At 52.0% G+C, this 21,810-nt stretch overlaps 1 protein-coding gene across 3 annotated transcripts in view; it reads right to left on the bottom strand.

Annotated features, from left to right (window-relative positions):
* The window catches only part of TTLL6 (tubulin tyrosine ligase like 6), a 38,931-nt gene that overhangs the window by 14,190 nt on the left and 2,931 nt on the right, over positions 1-21,810 (bottom strand). For 2 of the 3 annotated variants that reach the window (XM_081791258.1, XM_081791257.1), the window contains exons 2-11: positions 17,774-17,866; positions 15,204-15,424; positions 14,084-14,122; positions 12,823-12,941; positions 12,554-12,684; positions 11,086-11,242; positions 10,232-10,375; positions 9,539-9,624; positions 3,792-4,017; positions 2,358-2,530 (exon numbers count right to left, since the gene is read on the bottom strand). In XM_081791258.1, the coding sequence (XP_081647384.1) occupies positions 2,358-2,530; positions 3,792-4,017; positions 9,539-9,624; positions 10,232-10,375; positions 11,086-11,242; positions 12,554-12,684; positions 12,823-12,941; positions 14,084-14,122; positions 15,204-15,424; positions 17,774-17,850 (1,373 nt within the window). In that variant the 5' untranslated portion in view covers positions 17,851-17,866. Of the gene's footprint in view, positions 1-2,357; positions 2,531-3,791; positions 4,018-9,538; positions 9,625-10,231; positions 10,376-11,085; positions 11,243-12,553; positions 12,685-12,822; positions 12,942-14,083; positions 14,125-15,202; positions 15,425-17,773; positions 17,867-21,810 lie in introns of those variants that run through there. The other variant, XM_078437263.2, reaches the window with a different exon arrangement.

Genomic DNA, 21,810 nt, shown 5'->3' with positions numbered 1-21,810 from the left:
GGCTCAGGTCGGAGGAGGCGGACTGTGGCCACGTCCCCCTTTGCAGCCCTGATTTCCCTCCTCTGGAGAGGTGGCTAAATGTGAGGGCTTCTTTGGCTGAGCTTTTATGAGCTGCGATGATCTCATTCTCCCTCACAGCCCCTCGGGGAGCTGGAGGTCAGAGAGGGAGGAATGATGAGTCCCTTTTACAGCAGGGAGACCGAGAGCACGGAGCTTATCCGGGGGCCAAGCCATGACCAAGAGGATGATTCAGGGGAGGGCCCCGGCTCCTCCCTAACGGAGGCTGCCTCCTCCTGGAGAAGTTGAGACAGAGCCAGCTCAGTGGAAGGCAGCCCGGAGGAGTCCCAAGCGGCATGCTCCCTGGGTTCTTGGCTCCAGACCTGTCACTTCCCAGCGGGGCGACCTCGTGCAAGTCAGTTCCCCTCCCAGACGCTTGGTCTCCTTAGCTCCAACGACAGGACCATATAACACCCCCCCGCTACCCACCTGTCTTCACAGGGAAGACGGGGCACCCGCAAAAGTGCCCTGAGAAACACAGTGCTGTCACAACGTAGATGCTATTGCCTCCGCGTCAGAAGCCCAACCCCGCCCCCCCCCCAAGGGTTGGTTCTGCTCATGGGAAGAGAAGGGCTTCAGGGGGATCTGAAAAGCCACAAAGGCATTTCTTCCACCAAGTTCAGGCTCTTCAGACACGAGAATCGCTCCGCAGAATGAAGGCCCCTGTTTAAAGGCAGGTGCTGCCACTCGGGGAGCAGGGGGCGCTCGCTCCTGCCAACAGGTAACATGGGGTAGGACAGACCAATGGGTCTTTCGGCAAAAATGAAGGAATGGTTTTAATTTGGGGATTGGTGATCCCTGAATCTTCATCTTATATTTAATGAACTCATATCCGGGATATAGTTCTGTCTATAACTAAATCTCTTATTTTTAAAAAATTTTAACATTCTTTTTTTTCTTTTTCTTTTTTTTTTTTTTAAGGTTTTATTTATTTTTGAGACAGAGAGAGACAGAGCATGAACGGGGGAGGGGCAGAGAGAGCGGGAGACACAGAATCGGAAGCAGGCTCCAGGCTCTGAGCCATCAGCCCAGAGCCCGACGCGGGGCTCGAACTCACGGACCGCGAGATCGTGACCTGAGCTGAAGTCGGACGCTTAACCGACTGAGCCACCCAGGTGCCCCAACATTTATTTATTTTTGAGAGACAGAGACAGAGCGTGAGCGGGGGAGAGGCAGAGAAACAGAGGGAGACACAGAATCCGAAGCAGGCTCCAGGCTCCGAGCTGTCAGCACAGGGCCAGACGCGGGACTCGAACTCACGAACTGTGAGATCATGACCTGAGCCGAAGTCGGGAGCCTAACCGACGGAGCCACCAGGTGCCCCAATCTCCTATTTTTAAGTACAAAAAAAAAAAAAAAAAAAAAAAATGCTCACGGTAAAAATGTTCAAAAGGCCCCTTTCTGCACATATAAGCTAATTTTCCAAATAGGATTATCATTTGTTAGAATTGACTTCCCTCCCCACCAACTCGGGACAAGATTCTTTTTTTAAATGCAATCACTTGCTTTAATTGAGATATCATTGACATATACCACCCTGTTAGGTTCTCGGGTGTACAACACAATTCGATATTGTTATATATCATGAAATGATCCCCACGATAAGTCTACTTAACATTTATCACCGTACAGTTAACAAAAATGTTTTTCTTGTGATGAGAACATTTAAGATCTACTCTCTTAGCAACTTTCTTTATTTTTTTAACTTAAAAAAAATGTTTATTTATTTTTGAGAGACAGAGCACGAGCAGAGGAGGGGCAGAGAGAGAGAGAGAGAGGGAAACACAGAATCGGAAGCAGGCTCCAGGCTCCGAGCTGTCAGCACAGAGCCCGACGTGGGGCTTGAACTCACGAACCGTGAGATCACGACCTGAGCCGAAGTCGGATGCTTAACCGACTGAGCCACCCAGGTGCTTCTCTTTGCAATTTTCAAACACGCAATACAGTCTTACTAACTATAGTCGCCATGCCCTACATCATATCCCCATGACTTATTTATTTGATAAATGGAAGTTTGTAGCTTTTAACCCCCTTCACTCATTTTGCCTGCCCCCAGCAGGCAAGACTCCTCACGGTCTCTAACACACCCTATCGTGCCAGGCACTGTGATGAACTTTTATCTCACTTAATTCCACTTAGGTATCACTGGCTCCATTTCACAGAAAGAACACTGAGGCTCAGAGAAGTGACATGAAGGCCACATAACCAGTAGGCTGTCGAGGACCAGGCCAGGCCAGTGTTACTGGGAGCAGGGAAGTCACAGACAGTGGGGTCTCCAGGGTCTCGGGGCACCTCTGTACCTGGTCTGCCGAGAACATTTTTGCAGGAACTGCCCCCGTTGTCTCTCCTCCTCCAAGACTTTCTTTTTGTCACAGCTTCCCAGGTTGATCAGGACCAAAGTGTCATATAGCAGACTGTCTTTCACCTCTTTATCCAGCCAGGAGTCGGTGGAGAAGCTCGGAGAGTGGTTGACCTGTGAAGGCACCGGGGGGAGGGGGAGGGCTGGGCTGTCCAGAGCGGAGGCAGGGAGTGAGGCCAAAATGCCACCTCCAGGGAGCAGCCTCAGCCCAGCTTGGGGCCCTGGCTACCAGGTGAGGGGGGAGAGACAGGGAGAGGGAGTCCGCACTGCAGCCAGAGTGAGAAAAGGAGGAAGGAGAATATCCTCTGGTTTAACCAGCGTATATTTCAGCCCTTTCCTCTTTTTTTTTTTCTTTTATGATTTTTTAGAAGTTTATTTATTCTGAGAGGGGGAGGGGAGGGACAGAGAGAGGAGAGAGAATCCCAAGCAGGCTCCTCACTGACTGTGCCTAGCCTGGTGCAGGGCTCTGTCCCCCGAACCCCGACCACAAGATCACAACCTGAGCAGAAGTCTGACGCTTAGCTGACTGAGCCACCCAGGCGCCTGTCCCATCAGGCCTTTCCTCTCGAGAAGCATCAGGGGTGCCCTGTCTTTGGTCTCCCCTCCTCCTGATGTGCGTGCTCTCTCAGGTACATGCCATCCCATAGGACAGATGGAAGGGTCTGGCTGGGAGACCAGCCAGAGGGTCTGGCTGACCCAGACCCAGTCCAAAGGGTCAGGCTGGGAGGTGGGGAAGAAACCAGAGCGATGCATTCGGGACTCTGAGCAGGATTGAGGGGGAGACCGGTGGAGGTGGGAGAGAACTCATTCCTGCTCACGGAAAAGTCCGTCCTGTTTAGACGCCCTACGCCCTACGTAACGTGCTGCGGGGCACCCTGCCATGGGTCTGGGGGAGACAGGAAACTCGTTGAGCGGCTCTCCACCCACTCCCGTGGCCACAGACACCAGCCCACTCTGTGTTGGTGCTTGGAACCGAGTGGCCCAAGCCCCCGACAGCCAGGCCCGGCAGCTCCTGTCTGATCTCGAATATCATCACCCAGTTCTGATGAACAACACCCCCTCTCTGGGAGGTGATTCTATTACAAAAGACAAAGCTGTCTTTGAAGGCTTTCTGCGCCTGAGATCAACGGTTTTCCCACCCCCCCGCTCTGGGCGGACTTCAAGAAGGCACAAGGAATTCGCTAATCCCTGGCCGTCTACCCCCTCTGGTGGCCACTTCTCAGCCCCGGGCAGCAAGCCCCGGGCAGATGAACTGGCTTGGCCGGGAGGTTGATTGCGAGGATCTGGCTGAGCCGGGGGGTTGAAGGCATGAGCCTGACCCCCGCCGACCCCAGTAAGAGCGGCCAGTGTTCGCCCCTCGCCCCAACCCCTCTACCTCCAGCAGCCAGGGCTTGAGTTTGTGGTCCAGCAAAATGTCAAAGCCCAGGATTTCAAAGCAGGCGCTGTTGAGTTTGTGGTTGGGGAAGCAGGTGTGGTAGTTATGCTTGATGATGGGGTGGGCGGAGATGATCGTCTTGATGATGACGTCCTCGATGTCTCTCCAGACCTGCTCCGTGTTGTAGCCATGGCTCTCCATGTACACACCGAAGGTGGAGAGCTTCCTGGAAGGAAACCACAGGCCGTGAGGCAAAAGCGGCCCCCCTCTGGTCAGCTAAGGCCATCTCATGCTGGAACCGAGAAACTTCTGGAGAAGTCCCGGGAGTTAACGGGGATGGACGCCCGGGATGCAGGGTGACAACAGGGCTGTGTCAGCTCAGGAGGGGCCTGCAGGAGATATAGGGCCACAGTCCTCAAGCCTCTGCGGCCCTGAAGTGGGTGCAGGTAAAAATGACACATAAGACCTGGCTTGGGCACTTTCACTGTGACCCAGAAAACACCCGTGAGGCCGGGGCAGGGACAAGGTATTCTGGGTGGAAAGCTTAATGGGTGCAAAAAAAAAAAAAAAAAACCCACCCAACATCCTACATTATGGTTTGGCTTTGATGGCAAATGGTTTCTCAGCCTTTGGTGTTCATTAGGAACACGTAGGGAGCCTTCTAAGAACACCAATACTTGGGTCCCACGCCAGCCATCTGAGGGGCTTCTGGGGACACTAGATTCACAGAAACTTTGCTTTAGGACTGTCCACAGGGAAAAGGCAGCCCCAGGGCACCGCCACAGAGAGGGTTACCAACTGTCCCAGGCAAACTAGGACAGTCCTGATTTTATTTTTTTTTAATTTTTTTTTTCAACGTTTTTTATTTATTTTTGGGACAGAGAGAGACAGAGCACGAACGGGGGAGGGGCAGAGAGAGAGGGAGACACAGAATCGGAAACAGGCTCCAGGCTCCGAGCCATCAGCCCAGAGCCTGACGCGGGGCTCGAACTCACAGACCGCGAGATCGTGACCTGGCTGAAGTCGGACGCCCAACCGACTGCGCCACCCAGGCGCCCCCAGTCCTGATTTTAGAACTGAGAGTCTCACATCCCAGAAAACCCCCTCAGTCACCCGCTGTTCACCCTATTACACAGATCAGAGGACGTCTACCCCGTGTGGAGGGGTTCGTGAGGAAACGTCTGAAGGGGTGCTCTGGTCAGCTCTGAGCTGGGCAGTCCATAGAAAGGGCACAGCTGACAGGTCTAAGAGGTGACGGTGGGGACACACAGCCACCCGCTCACATGCACACGCATGCACACACGGAGCTGAAGTGGGAATGTGTGAGGGAGAGACACGGGGGCGGGAAGAGCAGAGGGGAAGACAAGCCAAGAGACAGGGGCTCACAAGGCAGTGCCAAGAGCTCACGGGACCCCAGCCAACGGGGCCAAAAAGGAGGAAGCGGGGGCAGTCAGTCAACGCACATTTGCCGAGGGTCTGCTGAACATGCGAAACTCATGAAGTGAGAGGACCCCTGGAAACCGATCCCGCGACCATGGGAAGCCAAGGACCGTTTGGGGAGTCGACCCCCATATGAAACGACCAACCAAGGATGCATTCATGTAAAGACAGATTAGCAAAGGCCACTGCACACAGAGGCCCACCTCCCCCCCCCCGCCCCCGCCATTGTCAGGGTATAAAGTGTTGCCCATAAATGAATTTTCCAGATCGCTTGAAGCCAATCCATTCAAGTACAAAAAAAAAAAAAAAAATGTATTTAATTTGCCTAATTGGGAAATAAATCTTCCCCAAATAGATTATACACTTCTTATAACAGACATTGCAAATCATGGCGTAACCTCTTCTTGATGACTCAGGCACATCACAATGAATATACATTATCGTGTAATTTCATAATGCCCAGTGGTTAGCCAATTCAATTTAACACACCAGCTATGTGCCAGGCACCTCGAAAGATGAAGAGGGCCTGGTCTCTGCACCCGCCCCCCCCCCAGCCCTGCCAGGTTTCCCATTGTTCTGTCTTCCCCTCCACTGTTCCTGCTGAGTGTGCACCTGGTGGGGGACTTACTGGGGGTGCAGCTGGCCTCGAGCTGGGGACAGGGGAATTGGGGGCGGGTAAGGCAGTCAGCGTAAGAAGCAGATCACCTCAGAAGGTGGGGAAGAGGAAGAAGAGCAAAGGACAAAGGAGGGAGAGAAGGAAAGAAGGACTCTGCCCGGCAACATGGGAGGTGCCCAGAAGGCCAGGGCATCGCTCTAACCCTCAGGGAACTTAAGTACAAGCAAGGACACAAGACAAACATGTGCACCAAACCCAGAGCAGTTACGGGCTATGGCTGACATTGACCAGAGGGTGGTGGGGGTGCAGAAACGGGAAGGTGGGTGGCTTGACTCAGATCCCATAGTCCATCCTCAGAGATGGAACCCAATCCTCTCATCTGATTAAATGAGGAAACAGAGGCCCATAGAGACGACTGGTTTCACAGTGGTTAGTTATATGGCTGCACCAGAACCTAGAACCAGATCGGAGAAGGCAGTATGGAAGCTTAGCGAGCCCGACGGGCCTTCGAGGATGTTCCCCCATGGTTTTGGTTGGAGCTGAGCAAAGATGGAGAAGTGGGAACGAGCAAGGCCTATATACGGAATATGAGCCAAAGAGCGTCCTGGTAGAACCCCATGGAACGAATAGCACAGACTATGGCCTGGTGGTTCAGGGCAGACACGGGAGTTTTACTCTGGCTCTACCATTTTCCAGTAATGAGTAGAGAAGTCCCCCCACCCCCGCCACCCCGTTATCCACAGGGGATACATTCCCAGACCCCCAGGGGATGCCTGAACCCATGGAGAGCACCAGACCCTGCAGGTACTATGTTCTCCCCTATGCAGACACATCCGTAATGAAGCTTAGTTTCTAAATTAGGCACAACTAAAAGTTGTGTGACCATGGTCTCTCCTGCACGCTCTTGAAACACCTTCCTGCGCTCACCCGGCTTATGAAGCTGATGTGAGATATGATGCCTACCCCGATGAGACAAATGAGGTGAGTGACGCGGACGTTGTGACGCAACATTAGGCTGACCATCCTCCATCAGGAGGATCATCTGCTCCCGGGGCCACAGTTAACCGCGGGTAACTGAAACCGCGGAAAGGGAAACCACAGGTAAGGGGGAGTACTGTATACAGAATACAGAATAACAGCACCCACCTGCGTGGGGGTTATTGTTTTTGAAGCTTATTCACATACGTCATCTCAATAGGTCCTTGACGGCATATCTGAGGCTGGCCAGCCAGTATTCGTAGTTTCCCATGTCGTTTTACTTTTTATTTATTTATTTTTTAATTTTTTTTTAACGTTTATTTATTTTTGAGACAGAGAGAGAGAGAGAGAGCATGAACAGGGGAGGGTCAGAGAAAGAGGGAGACACAGAATCTGAAACAGGCTCCAGGCTCTGAGCTGTCAGCACAGAGCCCGATGCGGGGCTCAAACCCACGGACTGTGAGATCATGACCTGGGCAGAAGTCGGACGCTTAACCGACTGAGCCACCCAGGCGCCCCTATTTTTTATTTTTTTTAACGTGTATTTATTTTTGAGACAGAGAGAGACAGAGTGCGAGCTAGGGAGGGGCAGAGAGGAGGGGGGAGACACAGAATCGGAAGCAGGCTCCAGGCTCTGAGCCGTCTGCCCAGAGCCTGATGTGGGGCTCGAACCCGTGAACGTGGAGATCATGCCCTGAGCCGAAGTCGGACGCTCAATCGACTGAGCCACCCAGGCGCCCTGATTACTAAATTATCTTAGAGATGAGAAAATGGAGGTACAGAGAGGTTAAAGTCTGGATTTAGGGTGAAGAGCCAGGGGGCCGAGCAGCCCTTGGGTCTGAGGTCTGGGTCTGGTGGAAAGGAAGGGACACAGGGACCTCTGAAGGAGGAATGTTCGGGATTCAAGGACACCAAACTCCCTAATCTTGCAGGTCAGGAGGGAGAGATGGGGAAGCTGGGCAGGGGAACCATTCTGGAACGCTGGGGTGGGAGCGAGGGGTGAGGAAATGCTGAGTCGTAGGCAACAGGACATGTCCAGGTGCACTGGGGAGGGATGAGCCCGGAACTCAGGGAGAGAGGGCAGGGGGGAGGGCGGGGGAGCGGAGCAGAGGGGCGAGGCCTGGCCTGAGGGGAAAGAGAGTTGAGGAAACAGAGGAGGAAGGAGGAAGGGGGGTGCAAAGTGGCAGAACCATACCACACACTCTCCCCTTAGTCCCGGCACCCCCTGCCACCCCTCCGTCATGGCCCGAGGGCGCAAAGCCTATTGCCTTCTCATAAGAGGAGGGAAATGAGGGCCCTTAGGGAAAGTCACGGTGACCCTGAGCACTGTCCCACAGGTCATTTGAGTCTCATGGGGGTGACTGTGGGAGGTGGGCAGGGCATCTCTCTGCCCACATCTTACACACCATGAAGCCGAGGCTCAAAGATCGCTGCCCACGCCGACTGAGCTGGCGAGACTCAGAGCCAGGACTGAAAGCCAGGCCTCACTGAGCACCGTCACTCAACCTGCAAGGGCTCCCAAGGCTGAGCTGGCGTCCACAGTCAAGGTGGGGAGCGGCGGGGGGGGGGCGCCCTCGGAAACAGGGGAGGCCTCCCCTTCGAGCAGGCTTCAGCTAGTGATTTTCCGTTTGCTTTTTGGAACTCTGCCACCAAGGGAGTTGTGAAATCTCACGTGCCTCCCTGAGGCTCCAAAGCCAAACAGATTGCGTGTTTGTCAGCCCTCGGAAGCCTCAGGCAGGGGGCAGAGCGAGAGCCTTGGAATCTGGCAGACCTACCTTCTCTTCCTGCTCTAGCACTGACAGTTGTGGGGCCTTGGGCAGCTTAACCTCTCAGAGACCTCAGTTTCCTTGTCTGTAAAATGGACATAGTACCTAACTCATAGTTCTCCACCTACAAAGGGCAGATTATAACGCCTCTGTCGTAGTGCTCTGAAGATTCGTGGGGGGAAAACTGTAAACAAAGCCCCCCCCCTGCCCGGCACGGCCCCCACCACACAGGAGGCACCACTCTCCCTTCCCCTTGTGCCTGGCAGGCTCCCTTCCTTCAGCTCCCCCTTTCTCCTAAAACTCCAATGAGACAGGATTAGCCGATCACATGAATGTAGTAACTGGGAAGATACTCAGGCATTCCTCTCATTCCGCCCCCCCCACCCCCGCTCCTGGGAGGTGGGGCGGAGGGGGGGGTGGTTCTCAAAGCCAGCCAGCCACAGTCATGTCAACACATGCCACACACATCGTGACTTATCATTTGAGAATCTCTGTTGGAACAACACCCCAGGAAACCACAGGCCCAAGGAACATCTGCCTCACCTGTCCTTCTAGCGTGGCAGACCAGCGATCGATAAATATCTATTGGTTTGGAAATCTCAGAAGGGCCCAACGTACCAGGCATATGTTTTGGCGTGCACGCGTGCGTACGTGTGTGTGCGTACGTGTGTGTGTGTGTGTGTGTGTGTGTGTGTGTGTGTGTATCCTGCTGGGGAAACAGTACATGTTTCTCTCTCCTCCTCCCAACCTCCTAGGGTTTACGAGGTAGCCTGCTTTTAATGATTAACAGCCAGAGGGCAGAGACTACGGAGGCCAAGAAATAGTTTCTGAGACCATGTGACCCAAGATGGAACCACCAAGGGGGACTGACGGGGTTTGGGTAGAATCGCAGACGGAGGCTCCGAGCCTGGTGGGGCAAGACGAGAGACGTGAAGGGGCTTCCTTACCTCTTGCTTCCGGCCTGAGCATCTCGAACGAAATTGGAGCTGTGCTTATTAATGGAATAATTAGTCAGGTGCATGCAGATGTCATCCTGGGGAAAGAGAGAGAGAGAGAGAGAGACGCAACTCTGTGGGGTCTCCCACTTCCTCTCCTTGCCCTCCTGGGGCCCCTAGGTCTTAAAGAAGAGACAGGGGAGGCCTTGGGCTTGCTTCGAGTGGCAAAACAGAGGAAGTCAAGTGGTATCCCGCAGCCTAGGGCGGAAGAGAGTCCAACCCCTCCTGCGTTTGGGTGGTTCACTGCCTGAGGGACGTTTCAGGAGTCCTGGGGGGCGGGGGTGGTGTCTGAAGGGCGGATCTGGAGCGCTAGCTTTGGATCTCCTGCAGATCTGGAGCGCTAACTTTGAAGCAGGGCAGCTCTGGCCACGGGTCCCAGCCTCCTCTCTTCCTCGTTCTGCGACCTCCGCCAAGTCCCTTACACCCTGAGTTTTCATTTCCGCGTTTGTGAAATGGAGAGATGATAATCCCTATTTCTGAGGGCTCCTAAAAGGGCCAAGTGAAGGGACGGATGCAACCGGGCACGCAGTAAGTGTTCAACAAATAACAGCCCGTAGCCACAGCGTCTTGAGGACGTGGATTTAACTGGGGGCTTTTCGTCCCCCTAAGGAGGAGGGGGGGAGGAGGCACGTCCCCTGAGCTCACCAGGTTGTCTGCGCAGGGGTGGGAGTAGGAGGTGGTGGCGAAGCGCACTAGCCCTTCGTTGTATGCAAAAATCCGGAGGGGGTCACAGGACGTCATCAGCACGTAAATCCGCAGGTCAAACTTGAACCCATCAATGATAAAGGGCTGTGAGGAGGGAACAGGAGTCACATAGGCTTCAGAGGAGAGATGCAGACTTGAAGATCATCGCCAGAAACTACGGAGTGCAGGCTTGGCCCGGGTTGGGGAGAGAGGGGGGAGGGGGACTCGCCCTGTGGAAGTCACTAAACCACGCTGTGCCTCCGTTTTCTACAGCACAACTCACCACCTCCGGGAGATCTCCAGGCAACCAAAGTGCCATTATAAAGCCCTGTGATGAGGGACATGCTGTCACCATGTCACTTCTGCAAGAGTGCTTCCTGCAGGGCTGGCCGGGCCTTCCCAATCCGCGCCCGCTCCCAGAGGGCTCCCTCCTTGCGGTGGGCTATACCACTGTGACCTCTGACCTCCAGCCATGGAGTAAAGCCGGTCACCATGATCTCTCCAGGACGATTCCCCTCTCCCAAATGAAGCGGGGCACCCACAGACCAAAGGTGCCCTCCAGCTGCCATTTGTTGGAGGACAAGGGCCAGCCTAGTAAGGCTAGACCAGCTACAGGGGCACAAGGGCGAGAGACGCTTGTCCAGGCACACATCACATCCCTGGTCCGAAGGCCTGCTCTGACAGCTTCCAGGGCAGAAGACACGACTCGGCTCAGCCCCCATCGCCAGCCCCCGTCCCCTCATTTCCCACAGTCCAGTGAAGCTAGAGCATGAGGTTGCTGTAGCAAGAAATAAATAATCCCAAGGAAGAAGTACCTTTGAAATATAGAGTTGACAGATCATATCCTCGCCTGGCTTGATATCTTTCACCGTCCGGGTGATGAATATACCTTTCCCTTGGCAGCCCGAATCCGGCTTACAAATGTACGTCTTATTTTTTCTTGACCTGCTGTAGTTCTGCAAATCTCCCCAGCTACCAGAGCGGCAGAAAGGGAATGAAATACGCCGTTAGAGGGGGAGCAGTGCAAAGGAAGCCTAGCCCTTTATTAACAAAAAAAACATCAAAAGCCAAACCAAAACAGAAACACTAAAGCTCTCTAATGTGAAAAAGCCCTCGAGCTAACAGACACACCTACGAGATCTGGCAATAGGAGAGACAGCCGTGCACACGCGCACACGGTGGAGGGAGGGTGGGCTTTGGGGGGAACTGGGCCAGGATTTGCATTGTGACCACTAGAGAAGTCACTTGACTGCCAAGTTCCTTAGGGGCCATGACATCTGGATGTGCCCGGTGGCTTAAAGGCAAACATGTTTCCTTCTGAGTTGCTACTAAGTCCCAAAAGTTGTTCCAGACAAGCTGAGGAAGTCTGGGAATCTTGGAGCTCCTGGTTTGGAAAAGCACTGGGAGGGTGCCGGGGTGGCTCAGTGGGTTAAGTGTCCGACTTCAGTTTAGGTCATAATCTCACGGTTCGTGAGTTCGAGCCCTGCATTCAGGCTCTCCGTTCTCGGTGCCGAGCCCACTTGGGATTTCTGTCTCCCTCTCTCTCTCTGCCTCTCCCCTGCTCATGCTCTCTCTCTCTCTCTCTCTCAAAACTAAATAAACATTTAAAAAAAAAAAAAAAAGGAAAAGCACTGGGTGCAGAGGACAGAGTAGGATTCTTGCTGTGTGAATATAATTCCAATGGCAACGCTTCTCTGCCCTGTCCACCTCATCCCAAAGACCAGGTTGTACCCAGGTCACATTTATGTCATCTCATGTTTCTTCTGTTCCTTGGTGGTGTGGTCCAGAGCAATTTGTGTACCGAGAATGGATGCCCAGTTTCAAGATGGAGAAAGTGAGGAGGGGGATGGGGAAAGGCTGCCTGCCATCCATAGTCCTGCCGTGGGACAGAGGTCAGGCGTCCCTCCCTGCTCCCAACCTGGGCACTAACCATTATCTCACTCCCTCCAGAAGTGTTCATGGTCCTTCAAAATCCAGAAACTGCACACTTAAAAGGTTGGAACAAGTTCAAAATCAACAGCGTTCAGGGTCAGAGCCCATTCTCATCCCAACTACAGGCCCAAGCTCCAAGGCACCCAGCCCCGAGATGTCATCTAATTTTTTACAGCAGAGCTTTGTGTTTTCTCAACCTTGGACACACCCTTTTTCCCTTCTCTTCCTGAAAAGGAGAGAGATAGATGGGGGATCCTTTGGGAAGGGAAAGTGGCACCAGGGAATCAAGAGCAAGACGGAAACATAAATTGGGGGTGGAGGGTGGAGAAGGGTGCACAGGTGGGCACTTACTCGGCAGGAAGACACCAGGTCCTAGGGAAGAAGAGGAAATCCTTAGGGAACATCTTTAACATGCGGCTCATATTTCTGGCCAGCAAGTCCTTTCGGCAGATTTCACTCATCCCAGGGAAGTGATTTATTTTCTGTGAAGGAAGCCAGAATTCATGAATAATGGGGGCCACGGGAGAACCCAGGAGATCCCCTTGCTGGACGGTCCTAAAAGTGGGAGCCCGCTGGATAGATGCCACACTTACACTGAGGACCAGCTCTGCCCCAGATACCTGGTAACTTTTCATTTCCATCACCCTCTCCAGCGACACTGAGTAGTCTGTCCAGTAGAGAGTCCAGTCATTGGTTTCCCCTCCCTCGTGAAGGCCATACCGCTGGGCAGCCCTACGCACTGCCATGGAGTTGGAGAAAGAAAGGCCTGTTAGCCCCGGAAGTGGGGAAGGAGCATGGGGTGGGGAGGCTATGTTTCTAGGCGGTCTCAGACCATGTCAGACCATGTGCTGAAGAGAGACACCTCAGCTCGTTGGAACTGGCGGCCATCTTGCCTGGTCTGGACATACCTTTGCCAAGAAAGACACAGGGAGATCTGCGGAGGAATACAGCCTATACCCGGTGAACCCCACGGAAGGTTATCTGGGAAGAATGTTTTACCTGCCCTGGCTTTCCCTTGCCAGGAAGTAGGCTTCTGGCTTTCCTCCAAACACTAAGCACTCTGTGTTCAGGGAATGTAAACTAATCCTTAACATTAGCCAGAGTCAAGCTTAAGTAGGAAGCTAACAGAAAAAAAAAGTATACAATGCATTTCAAAACCACATATAGGCTGGGGCCCCTGGGCGGTTCCGTCGGTTGAGCGCCCGACTTCAGCCAGGGTCATGATCTCGTGGCTCGTGAGCTCGAACCCCACATCGGGCTCTCTGCCGTCAGCTCGGAGCCCGCTTCGGATCCTCTGTCCGCCTCTCTCTCTGCCCCTCCCCTGCGGGCGCACGCTCTCCCAAAAATAAATAAAACATTTAAAAAAACCCCACACTTATATGCTATCACATCCTTCTTTCTCTGTCCCTGTTAGCATTTGGAACTGGGAGCTCACTCCAACGCAAACACACAAAAAAAAAATGCCTGGAAAGGAAGAAGTGCCTGCAAGTGACCAGGAAAGGCAGGACCAGGCTAAAACTTACTCAAACTCGGAATTATATAATGACAACAACACTTCTCTATAGTCCAACGTGGGTCTGTAGGCTGCCAGTCTCTAACTTCTGCTCTAACAAGGACCAACCCCTGCCTTTTCTACAGATTCCCAAAGAACCCTACATCAGAACTACAGAGAACTGAAGTATGGCACCACCATGGTCAAAACCCACGTTTTCTTGGAGTGAGATTCCCCTCCTCGAATAGTTAATTGAGCTGGGTGAAGGAAACGTGAGGATTTGGAGACACCCCCTTTTCACCCCCAAGAAGATACAAGTGACCCTTCCCAACCCTTTGGGGGCAATCCACTGGGTCCCCATTGTGGATCCCTCGAATGCAGGCGCTCACCGCTCTCGTATCGGCAGGTGGAGAGATTGATCACCAATCATCTGGAAAAGAGAAGAAGGAAAGCGGCAAGACAGAGACAGACGCACTTGCCAGAACACGTGGCCGCACCCAGAAGCATCCCACCCCAGGCGGGTCCAAGCCTACTCAGTCGCACCCAGCCTGGTTTGACTACACCCCTACTGAAGACACGAATCCAAAGGATTGCAGAGAGGCAGAAAAAACATGGGCGCTACCATTACCCAGCCCACGAGGTCGAAATTCTGCATTGTGGTTGTAACGAATTCTGCTTTGGCTTCCTATGAACCTTGCCTCCTCAATCCTTTGACTCCAGTGGCCCATCAGGAGCAGGAAGTAAAAATCTTTTCGGCCAAATTACTTCATGGTCGCCCACCTCTTGCCTCCCCCCCCCCCGCCCCCACTAACGGAAGTTGTGAGTTAGAAAGTGGACAAGCTGTCACACATCAGTGAGTCTGAGGACTGATCCATTTTCCCCAAAAGAGGCGAAGCGCGACAGAATATTAAATGGGAACCAGAACACAGAAGCCACAGTCGGATCCCGGAAATCGGCATCAGTCTTGTTATTTTTAAAATGTACTGGGGCACCCGGGGGGCTCAGTCGGTTAAGTGTCCGACTTCAGCTCAGGTCATGACCTCGCGGTTTGTGGGTTCGAGCCCCGACAGCTCAGAGCCTGGAGCCTACTTCCGATTCTGTGTCTCCCTCTGTCTCTGCCTCTCTCCCACTCGTGCTCTGTCTCTCCCTCTCTCTCAAAAGTAAATAAACCTTAAAATTTTCTTTAAATGTACTGAGTTCCCAAGGCAATAAGCACTTCCTTAAAACAAGGAAACTGTCTCTCTCCGCACAATTTAAAAAAAAAAAAAAAAAAGGCATGCTAAACAACAAATAGAAGGACGATTAGGACAAAGTGTGGTTAAGATTACGAACACCGCCGTTTGGTTCTATGCAACAGGTCATCAAGTGGATCCTTTCCATCCGAACCGAAAGGGGTGTGATTTTGACAGCCTCTTTTACCCTCTCATTAGCGGCCAAGGCCCCCTTCCCTCCGGGTCCCCTCTGCTCCCAACAACACGGAACCCCATTCCCCATCTTTTGGTCCTAACCTTTTTTTCTTCCTCTTCTTCTTGCCTTGCTGCGGGGCATTCTGAAGCCTCTCTTGTACCCCAGTGTTCTCGCTCATGAAAACCAGGGTGACGATTTCTTTCGACTCTTCTGGGGAGCTGTCCTCCTGCTCTTCTGAGTCTGCCCCTTCCTCGCCCTCCAAAGGCAGGCACTGGAGCATCTCCCCAGCCTGGGAGGAGGCTGGGGGCAAATCCCGGCCCACCCTGGAGAGAGGGCAGAAGGAGCGGCAGTTACTTGAATCCACCTGCAGGGGGACCCCCTCCCTTGCTCATGCGGGTGGTAGACCCACTCAGAGACCAGGGGACAGATTGCAGTTTATAAAATGCCACCCCACCTCCACGGTGGGTGCCAGCTCGGGGAGAGAGCCGATTCCACCTTTTGCCACTGACTCTGACCTTGGGGACTCACTCAGCCAATTCTGGCTTTGGTTTTGCCCTCCTGGGATTTTTCAGGAGTAGGCTGAGATGCTATGCATAGTACCTGGTAAACAATCTTATTAAAGTGAGCGAGTGCCTGGAGACAGCCTCGGAACCAAGGCCTAAGCCTTCCTAGCTGAGGGAGTTAGTCCCAGTGGGTGTAGACGAGGCGCTCTGAGGAGGTCCGTTAACTGGCTCCCCACGACGCTGAACGTCCCACGCCCAACCTGCTGCCTGACCGTGAATGCAAAGGGAGCGGAGCACAGGGTCAATGTGTAGCTGACTGAACACATACCCAGCTCAGGGCCAGAGGGAGCCCTTCCGAGATCCCAACCACAGAAAAGGCTACCGTGTCTCCCGCCCCCTGCGATTCAACGTAAAAACAAGACCAAACGGTAAAATAGCACTAAGGAAGTCCAGCAGAGTTCTTGTCCCTCCTCCTATCCCCATGATGACTTCTTCGTTGTTTGCTGGGAATTTCAATATTTTTTAATGTTTTTTTTTAAATTATTTATTTTTGGGAGAGAGAGAGAGACGGAGACAGGGCACAAGCAGGGGAGGGGCAGAGAGAGAGGGAGACACAGAATCTGAAGCAGCTCCAGGCTCTGAGCTGTCGGCACAGAGCCCGACGCAGGGCTCGAACTCACGAACTGCGAGATCATGACCTGGGCCGAAGTCGGACACTTAACCGACTGAGCTACCCAGGTGCCCCAAGGTTTTCGAATGATTTTTAATGCCTTAGTTTCAATAATCCTTAGGAATGTGCTTAGTTTGCTTGGGGTGACCCAGAACAGCCCAGATCCAATGAACTGATTCATCACCTTCACCTCCAAGATTTCTATGACCATAAAGCCAATCTTCTGGGGCCCTTCCCCTCTTTACCTCCAAATCCCTGCCAACCTTCTCACCATTGGAACCCCTGTCCTTTGATGCCCTTCCTACCTACCACCTGTTTTTCCCTCATAAACGCTTTGGTTTTTAAAAAATGTATTAACGTGTTTATTATACCTTATTATAACATATTATTAGTAATGACATAATATAACATTAAAGGAAGTTTAGAAAAGGACACGTATATATCTGGAGCCAGGATTACTAGGTTAATATAGAAATTAGCTTCTAGTTTTATTTTATCTATCTATCTATCTATCTATCTATCTATCATCTATCTACCTATCTATCTATCTTGCCATGTTGTTTCCCAGAGGAACTCCCAAAAATTTGGCCTACCTCCAGCAATATACCATAACAGCTGGCTCACCAACTCACATAATCTCATGGGAATCACTTTCCCTCCATACCCAAACTTGCTAATTCTAGACAATTTTTTGTACCTGTCACCACATTTTTAACATTACTGCATCCTTCCGTGTCTCTCTGCCCCTTTCCCACACCAAAATTGGGGAGTAGAGGGCTCTAACTTGGAGGCTACGTATGAATAACTCAGTAATAAAGCCGCCCTCCTGCGTGGCTCCGTCGGTTGAGTGTCGGACTTCGGCTCAAGTCACGATCTCGCGGTTTGTGGGTTCGAGCCCCGCGTCGGGCTCTGTGCTGATGGCTCGGAGCCTGGCGCCTGCTTCCGATTCTGTGTCTCCCTCTCTCTCTGCCTCTCCCCGACTCGTGCTCTGTCTCTCCCTCTCTCTCAAAAATAAATAAACGTTAAAAAATTAAAAAAAAAAGCCTCCCTTATATGTATGTACTTCTTTAGTGTTTTCAGAGAATTATCACACCCACCATCACACTGAAAGCTCACAGCCGTCGCCAAGAGGAAGGGCAGAATTATTAAGTCAGCCAGGGACTGCCCCTGGTTTCTCTCTTGCCAAAGGGGGGCTGTCACTTATTCCCAAGCCCAGTTATGATGACACCTGAAAAGGGGAGACAGAGTTGTACTCGGCACAACCACCCGACGAAACCTGGGCCTCGTGAGCCCGTGTTGCCCAGTGGACAGGCACATTCTTGGCAAAGTCCAAGAGGACCGAGGTATGTGAAATATTGACCTGGGGCTGCTCCCTTGATTTCAGATAAACAGCCCGTTCTGCTCCCCTAGCCCTCCGCAACGGCTTCTGTTTACCAAGCCGTGGAGGAGTGGCTCCGTTTACCCAAAGGTTAATGTTAACTCGAGGAGACAAAACTGACCCTGAACGTGGCCTCTGGAGTTGCGAGTTGTCTCTGCTGTCTTTCGAGTCCTTGCCCAAGTGGTAAGAACAAGTCATGGCTGCCGCTGTCTGCCTGCCTCAAAGAGAAAAACAACAACAACAACAACAAGATCAAATTCTGTTTCCTCTTGTCCCAGAGGGCCTCAGGCACATGGACCAGGGAACCGAACCCATGTACTTCTCAGGGAACTGATCGCCACCGCATTGGTTCCCACCTGCCTTTCCCCTGTATTCTAGGCTATCTATGACCCGATTGCCAGTTGAATGGTGCTTGAGTCAGGTGCAAGGTGGCGGAGAGCAGTCGATGCCCCCATGTGTCTATTTTTGCTTTGCCTTTGGTCTCCCAGCTTCCTCCTCCCCCAGCCCTCTCCGTCCTGTTTCTTCCCCAAGGCTAAATCCCGCTGACTTCTCTCAAAGGTTCCTGATAGAGAATATGGTGCTCAAAGTTTGCCAGGGGGAGGAAGGGGGGGGCGGGGGGGGGGGTGTGTGCCTGGGGTCACATGCTGAATCCACCTGCAGAAATGTTTACTTGGCCCACCACAGTGTGTAGTTGTTATAGTTTTAAATAGAAGTAGGGGCGCCTGGGTGGCTTAGTCGGTTAGGCGTCCGACTTCAACTCAGGTCACGATCTCGCGGTCCGTGAGTTCGAGCCCCGCGTCGGGCTCTGGGCTGATGGCCCGGAGCCTGGAGCCTGCTTCGGATTCTGTGTCTCCCTCTCTCTCTGCCCCTCCCCCGTTCATGCTCTGTCTCTCTCTGTCTCAAAAATAAATAAACGTTAAAAAAAATTTTTTTTAAATAGAAGTCGTTGCTGGGGTGCCTGGTGACTCAGCCAGTTAGGCGTCCGGCTCTTGGTGTCGGCTCAGGTCCTGACATCACGGTTCATGAACTCGACCGTGGCACCGGGCTCTGCCCTGACAGCCTGACAGAGCGGAGCCTGCTTGGGATTCTCTCTCCCTCTCTCTCTGCCCCTCCCCTGCAGGCGCGCGTGCACGCGTGTGCGCACTCTCAAAACAAATAAGTAAAACTTAGCAAGAACGGGTACATAAAGGAGTTGCCAATAAGTAGGAAATGTGGATTTCTCATAAAAATCCAGATTTCTGTCGCTTCTGGAAAAGTAGGTCCCCAGTGCTTCATGCCAGAAATCCGCCAGAGCCAAATAATGCCTCCCTCATTAGCTATTTTTCAACCTGCCCCACTCCGGTCCCTGTGGCCTCCGTGACACCAGAGTCACAAAACAGCTGCGCCTGTGCTGTTATTTTTCTCACAGTAGCATGAAGAGAGAGGAAACATTTTCGTACGTCCAGATCATTTCTCTCCGGGCCGCAAGCCGGGCGCCCTTGACATCCGGATTTGCCTGCCCTCTTCTGGCATCTCTCTGGCCCCCAAGCCGCTGTGAGTTAGAACAGAAGCTGCTTCCTCCAGAGAGTCTCGGGTCTTACTGGACTCTACCAGTCTCCTCTTACCCAGTGCCAGCAGCCACTCCCTTCTCTCCCGCCCAACAATTCGGGTGTCAAAAGTAGTCTCGCAGTCTTGTGGAAGTAGAGAAGGAGAGGCAGCAAATTCGAAGGACGGGGCTAAGGAGAATATAAAAGGGTGAAGGGGGGCTGCCGGCATCCCGAGATATACGTACATCCTGGCGTGAGGGCCGCTGCAGTGAGAGACATGACTTTAAGTCACCTGCTAAGAGGCAGCGGAAGTGAAGTCGCTGAGGACTCAGATTCTGGAGCCTGTCTGCCTGGGTTGAAATCCCGGCTCTGGGGGCGCCTGGGTGGCTCAGTCGGTTAAGCGTCCGACTTCAGCTCAGGTCACGATCTCACGGTCCGTGAGTTCGAGCCCCGCGTAGGGCTCTGGGCTGATGGCTCGGAGCCTGGAGCCTGCTTCGGATTCTGTGTCTCCCTCTCTCTCTGCCCCTCCCCTGTTCATGCTCTGTCTCTCTCTGTCTCAAAAATAAATAAACGTTAAAAAAAAAAATTTAAAAAAAAAGAAATCCCGGCTCTGCCACTTTCTAGTTGCATGGCCTCGGGCAATGTATTTCATTGCCCCTTCTGCCTTAGTTTCCCCATCTGTAAAATGGTCTGCCCCAGCCAGTTACGGAAATTAAAAGGAGTTAAGATAATACAAAGTGCTTAGGACAGTGCCAGGCGCAGAGTAAGTGCTCACTAAAGGCTACCTGTCAGCACCAGCTATGTGGCCCTGGACTGTGACCTCCCTGATGGAACAGACAGTGTCTGTGAATGCTCAGCTCCTACTACCGGGTCTGGCAGATACCAGAGGGTTATAAGCTTCCTGAATGATCAGACTGGAAGAATGAATAGATTCATGGACTAATTTAGCTTACCGTTCGTTTTCCTCATCTATATAATAGAAGAGCTGTTGTGAGCATTAGATAAATAGCAGTTTTTCAAGCACTGGCCTTGGGTTGAAGAGGGCACTTCCAACACTTCGTGTCACTCATGAGTAACCGTAGCTACTTTTCACAACCTACTTACCACGTAACTAAGCATTTACATTGTACTGAAGCATTTTATATCCATAGGTACTGTCTCAGCAGACCATCAGGTCATAGACATTCTCTTGCCTCCATTACAGATGAGAAGATTGAGGCACAGAGGGGCAAAGGCAGGAGACATAGCTGGGGTTCCACAGCCTATCTCTCTTCTACACGCCACACGCTGCCTTTCCCTCTCAGCTGATCACTCATAAACGGTGTGACCGGAAAGTGAAGCGACTGGTCTCCTAGCTCCCAGAAGCGGTTTTGGTGACCTCAGTCCCTTAACAATCAGTTGGTCCCATTTTCCTTAAAGCCAACTGCTTCCAAATTCCCACCTCCATTAAGGGCCTGGATCTCCCCAGATTTGCCACAACCTGGGAACAACTCTACTGTTTCGAGTTTGTATTTATTTTCTCCGTTTCCTGCCCTTCTCGTCACCAAAGTCCACGTTGTACGTGGGCTCTTATTTGGGGTGTAATTACAACCTTTTTTTTTTTTTAAAGTAGGCCTCACACCCAGCGCAGAGCCTGACACAGGGCTTGAACTCATGACGCGGAGATCAAGACCTGAGCTGAGATCAAGAGCCAGACGCTTCACCAAAAAAATAAAATAAGCAGCTCTTCCCGCCCATGGGTCCTGTCCCCATGCTTTAATAAAATCACCTTTTTGCACCAAAAAAAAAAAAAAAAGAGTCAGACACTTCTCTCGACAATAGCCAAAGTATGGAAAGAGCCCAAATGTGCATTGGCAGATGAATGGATAAAGAAGATGTGGTATATATAGACAATGGAGTATTGCTCGGCAATCAACAAGAATGAAATCTCGCCATTTGCAATGGTGTGGCTGGAACTGGAGGTCGTGAGGCTAAGCGAAATTAGTCAGAGAAAGACAAATATCATAGGACTTCACTCGTATGAGGAATTTAAGATACCAAACAGATGAATATAAGGGAAGGGGAAGCAAAAATAATATAAAAACAGGGAGGGGGACAAAATGGAAGAGGCTCATAAATATGGTGAACACACAGAGGGTTACTGGAGACGTTGTAGGAGGGGAGATGGGCTAAATGGATAAGGGGCATTAAGGAATCTACTCCTGAAATCATTGTTGCACCAGATGCTAACTAACTTGGAGGTAAATTAATTAAATAAATAAACTAAAAAAAAACCCCAAAAACAAAAAGAGTCAGACGCTTAACTGACCGAGCCACCCAGGCACCCCTGGAACACTTTCTCAGCTCTTACTGAATTCCTCAATATTACAGCTGGGAGGGACCATGAGAATACCTAGTTCAAACTGTTTGCTTTTTAGAAGTTTTGAAATGCCCCTGCCAGCTAGAGGAGGGGACTCGCACAAAGCCAGAGAGCGAGTCAGAAGGGCCAGGACCAAAGCCCTGGCTACTGAACCCTCTGCTCATCTTTCCATTACGCCAGGTGAGTGGACAGGCAATGTGGACTAAGCGCTTTGGAGAACGTTTAAGGCAACTGACTTGTGCTAACGTAGCAAACAGAGTAAATACCATCTTC

Source organism: Panthera onca, chromosome E1 (genome assembly GCF_046562875.1).
Source record: "Panthera onca isolate mPanOnc1 chromosome E1, mPanOnc1 haplotype 2, whole genome shotgun sequence".
NCBI classification, from domain to species: Eukaryota; Metazoa; Chordata; class Mammalia; order Carnivora; family Felidae; genus Panthera; species Panthera onca.
This window is presented reverse-complemented; position numbering and strand designations above follow the sequence as displayed.